Raw genomic sequence first — 5145 nt, forward strand, 5'->3', positions numbered from 1 at the left:
GTTTGCAGTCACTATTACAAACAGCAACCCACAAAAATGCACCCCCAGAGCATGGTTTTCCTGAGTTTTAGAAGCCTCAGTTTGATCTTAATTCTCGTTAAGTGATATGTATTTTATGGTGCTGAAAAATAGCAGAATATCAAAGAGAAATGCATACAGAAATAGCAACTTTTACTCTTAAACAATTTACTTTAAAATATAGTAGGCCTAGTAGCTAGTAAGGACCATTGCCTTGAATGAGATATGCTAGGCTATGAAAGTGCAATACAGGATGCTCACCTAGTTTTTGTAATGCAGGAAGGGGTGGTGACATTTACCTGAGAATGATGGTTTGGGATGTTGTTGATTTACTGATAGTTATGCTATTCTGTAGTGCATATCAGTCTGAGAAGGATTATGTGGCTACAAGCATACATTTTCTTCATCACACTCTCACATGAACCCAATGTTCAACAGAGGCAATTCAGGCTTCAATGTGTAAATATAAGTGGACAGAAAGGTATCTTACTTTATTTCACTCCCACATTGGACACAGTTTTTTGTTTATAATTGTGAAAACGGTAGGACTTTTATTATGACAACTTGTAGAATGACGGCCATATTGAATTGCATTGTATACACTTGTAGGCATACTGTAGCTTGTACGAAGCTGAATGGTTTGTGTAGATTCTAGTAGCCTACTGGAGTTATCTTGTAGCACATTTAGAGTGATGCTTGTGTATAATAATTTCCAACACACAACTAAATAAATATCGGGGAAACGTCGTAAGTCTCATTCCTACGTTTTCTTTATGTTGACACTGATAGATAGCTAACTTTGAGCTGTTCGAACAGTCAAAGATATCCAGGTAGCTTGCTAGCAGCAACCTCACAGTGCAGTTGTTAAGGCGCTAAATTCAAACGGGATTAGGACTGTAACTGAGCACGAACTTCTCAGCAGTTCTTATTATCATGAAACGCACCTGAGATTTTGTAACTTCTGAAATGTTACGTATTTTCCCATGATGAAACAAAATGCTCAGACGTGCTACCATGATAGCATTTGCTGACACACCAGTGCACATTGAGACCAAACAGAATCATATGCTCAATCTTGCGAAAGATTTCAGATATGGAATATCAAAGTGCTATTTTGGCACCTTGTCCAACTTGTCCTTTCGGTGTGTTCCAGTTAGAAAGGGGTTTACTTGGAGACCATGTTTTAGCAGGGTGGACGCTACATTGTAGGCTATGCAATCAGCAAAGCTAATTTCTATTCTTTACCCACAATGCGACTGTTCACTCTTTCGTGCAGATGTTACGAAGAACGAAAACAGCCAAGGTGTACACGGAGGTGGTTACAGAAGATGAAGACGAAAACCCGTGAGTTTGCTTACCTTCTCTCTCTCTCTCACACACACACACACACACACACACAGACGTGTAACCATACAATCTCTCCATCAGTGAGCGTATGTGTTTGTACTGTACAGTAGGCCTGGCCTAGACTATTTCAGCAGTGAATTACATGTCTGCATCTAACAATAGGTTGTTACACTACAGTAAAGCTTTCACTGACTTCACCCTTCTGCTGATTAATTGTGTCCTTTGATCTGCTATAGACTAGGAAATGCTGATGTTACAGTGGTCAGTAGTGATGAAAATGCGGATGATTCATGGCTACCGGAGCCAAAGGCAAAATCCGTCGCCAGGAGACCAGCCAAACCCAGGGAACCCAAACCGAAGAAAGAACCCAAACCTAAAGTTCCTAAAGAACCCAAACCGAAGAAAGAACCCAAACCTAAAGTTCCTAAAGAACCAAAACCGAAGAAGGAGCCTAAGCCTAAAACAGAGAGGAAGCCTAGAGCTCCCAGGGCTCCTAAAGCCAAGAATGTGGAACCTCTGGAAGATTCTAGAACCACAACAGAACCCGAAAAGCCTGCTGTGATGATGGAGGAGAGGGCGGGAGGAATAAATGACAGAGAAGGGCTACAGGGGCCTGCAAGGGTCAAGGAGGAGGTAAGTTATGGACCGGTATGATCTTTACAGCTTTGAGTTATTGTATCATGATTGCCATAATGTTAACTAGATATTTTCTCAAATGACTCAAATGAAAACAACTAATAGGCTATTTCTGTGTTCAACACACAATAAGTATAAGTATATATACTCTTTTGATCCCGTGAGGGAAATTTGGTCTCTGCATTTATCCCAATCCGTGAATTAGTGAAACACACTCAGTCAACACACAGTGAGGTGAAGCACACACTAATCCCAGCGCAGTGCCTGCAACACACACTAATCCCGGCGCAGTGCCTGCAACCGCCTGCAACAACAGCGGCGCTTGGGGAGCAGTGAGGGGTTAGGTGCCTTGCTCAAGGGCACTCAAGGCCACGGCTGACCCAATAATAATGTAGCTGAGCATCCTGTTATGATTCTGGAGCTACACTTCTGGCCTGTCAGACAGCTAAACAGTTTAACCTGAGTATAGTATGAGTATTGTATTTCTGAGGTGATTGTAATCTATTATTTAGACCAGTGTCTCATACCCTGAAGGAAAAATGTGATTAAACTGATGCTACACTCAAATGTGAATTGTGATTAACGTTTTTTGTTATTAGTTAGTTGATTGTGTTAATTAGTATGTATGCGTCTTCCTTTTCATAGAGACTGTCATTCCCCATGGCCATGGGCCCCAACAGCTGCCAGCCTAGTGGAAGTGGCTTGACCTCCTCCTCCAATCAGCAGTCACTGATGGTGAAGAAGGAGGAGCCTGAGGAAGACTTCACTTTTGGAGAGCCAGTTGCTAAGAAACAGAAGACTTCGGCCGCCCCTCAAGGAAGACCAGTCAGGCAGGCCAAGTCTGTGAATGTTTTTGGGGAAGGTCTTCACATGAACTGGGACCCCATTCAGGTATCATCATGGGCGATATGACATGGCACACCCCCACAGTGAACTGGACTCTACTTACCACAGATGACCTTCATATTTAGATGTTCATAAAAATAATACACTAGTACACTTGTGTTGAAATGATAATAATAATAATAATAATAATAAAATAATAATAATAAAGATTTTGTCAAGGACAGGAAAAAAAGTGATCTGTAACGTGATATTTTTTGTGTATTTTTGTATTTTCCTTTGTGCGTGCGTGTGTGTGTGTGTGTGTGTGTGTGTGTGTGTGTGCTGACAGGTGCTAGCTCAGAGGACAGGTGTGGAGCAGTGGGTGTGTGGCAACATTGCGCAGCTCCTGCATGAGGAGAACACCATCCCTTTCCTGGTGCGCTACCGCAAGGACATGATCAACTATATGGACGCCGATGCTCTCAGAGAAGTACAGCTAGCGCTGGAGGAGCTATGGTGAGAGGGCAGGAGTGTGTGTGTGTGTGTGTGTGTGTGTGTGTGTGTGTGTGTGTGTGTTTTGGTTGCTGTATGAAACAGATGCAGAAGGAAAGGGGAGATTAATCATGTGGATGTTCTCTGAGAAGTGTGTGTGTGTGTGTGTGGGGTTAAAGAGAATTGGAAGATTAAACTGTTTTCTCCCTTTGGAAGTAAAATTAAGTTTCCTTTTTCTCCCACTAGATGGCAGCATAGGCCATGAATTTACTGAGCAGTGATTCAAAAAAGCGGGCTGACTTCTAATGATTTAGATTGAGTTTGATGTTTTGAACAGAAATGTATGCAAGTAACTGAACAAATTGTGTGTGTGTGTGTGTGTGTGCGCGCGTGCGTGCGTGCGTGCGTGTGCTGTAGTGCTTTGGCTAAGAAGTGTCAGTCTGTGATGCAGACGCTGAAGAAAGATGGAGTCTTGACCTCTGAGCTGGAGGTGTCCTTTAAGAACTGCAGAACGCCTGATGAACTTGACCACGTGGTGAGTGTGTGGATGTTTGAGAGTGTGAGTGTGTGGATGTTTGAGAGTGTGAGTGTGTGGATGTTTGAGAGTGTGAGTGTGTGGATGTTTGAGAGTGTGGGTGTGTGGATGTGGATGCATGTGGGTGTGTGGATGTTTGAGCGTGTGCATGTTTGAGCCTGTGGGTGTGGATGACTGTGTAGGTGTCACTTCTCTGAGTGAATACTGTATGCTTTTATAGAACCACTAAACGGAAATCCTCGTGCAACAATCAGGTTTTGGTTGGTAACAGTAACATAAAGTCAACATATATACATGCATTTACACACTGCTTATGGAGAGTCAACATATATACATGCATTTACACACTGCTTATGGAGAGTCACCTGGACCTGTGACATCTCACATTCACCTGTGGCATCTCACATTCACCTGGACCTGTGGCACATTCACCTGAACCTGTGGCATCTCACATTCACCTGGACCTGTGGCACACTCACCTGGACCTGTGGCACACTCACCTGGACCTGTGGCACATTCACCTGGACCTGTGACATCTCACATTCACCTGGACCTGTGGCATCTTACACTCACCTGTACCTGTGGCACATTCACCTGTACCTGTGGCATCTCGCATTCACCTGTGCCTCCCAACTCCAGATCCTGACACCTGTGTTTTGACCTCCGCTAGCTGTTTCCCCAACCCCTCCACATGCTGTCTCTGTTTTCCACTGTTTGTCCTTTTTAATATTCTCCTCCCCTCCTCTCTTCTCCTCTCCTCTCCTCTCTTCTCCTCTCCTCCCCTCTCCTCCTCTCCTCTCCTCCTCTCCTCCCTCCCTCTCCTCCTCTCCTCTCCTCTCCTCCTCTCTTCTCCTCTCTTCTCCTCTCTTCTCCTCTCCTCTCCTCTCCCCTCCCCTGCACAGTACTCCCCCTATAAGAAAGGCAGCAAGCTGTCCAAAGCCAGGCGGGCCAAAGAGCTGGGTTTAGAACCGGCGGTTCTAGCCCTTCTGCAGAACCCCCAGACCCTCAACCTGCACTCCTACATCAGGCCTGACACTGAGGGTATGTGTCCCAGAACACACACACACACACACACACACACACACACACACACACACACACACACACAGTTGATACACCATGCGCGCTCTCCTGGGGCCAAAACAAGCAAACCTACACAGACACAAATAGAAAGTATATGTTTTTTGACATGACGCTGTGATAATGTGATATATACATTGATATATCAACAAAATATGGACATGATGTTAATGTAATGCAATAATAATGTAAAATAATAATAATATCACATA

General features: G+C 44.0%; 1 protein-coding gene across 1 annotated transcript in view; it reads left to right on the top strand.

The window, feature by feature from the left end:
* Positions 1-650: 650 nt before the first annotated feature.
* Positions 651-5145, top strand: part of srbd1 (S1 RNA binding domain 1) — a 109330-nt gene continuing 104835 nt past the window's right edge. Inside the window, 7 exon segments of the mRNA XM_048268941.1 lie at positions 651-765; positions 1295-1362; positions 1602-1998; positions 2647-2892; positions 3176-3342; positions 3736-3853; positions 4756-4894. Of these exon segments, the coding sequence (XP_048124898.1) occupies positions 1295-1362; positions 1602-1998; positions 2647-2892; positions 3176-3342; positions 3736-3853; positions 4756-4894 (1135 nt within the window). The 5' untranslated portion in view covers positions 651-765.

Source organism: Alosa alosa, chromosome 18 (genome assembly GCF_017589495.1).
Source record: "Alosa alosa isolate M-15738 ecotype Scorff River chromosome 18, AALO_Geno_1.1, whole genome shotgun sequence".
Lineage (NCBI taxonomy): Eukaryota > Metazoa > Chordata > Actinopteri > Clupeiformes > Clupeidae > Alosa > Alosa alosa.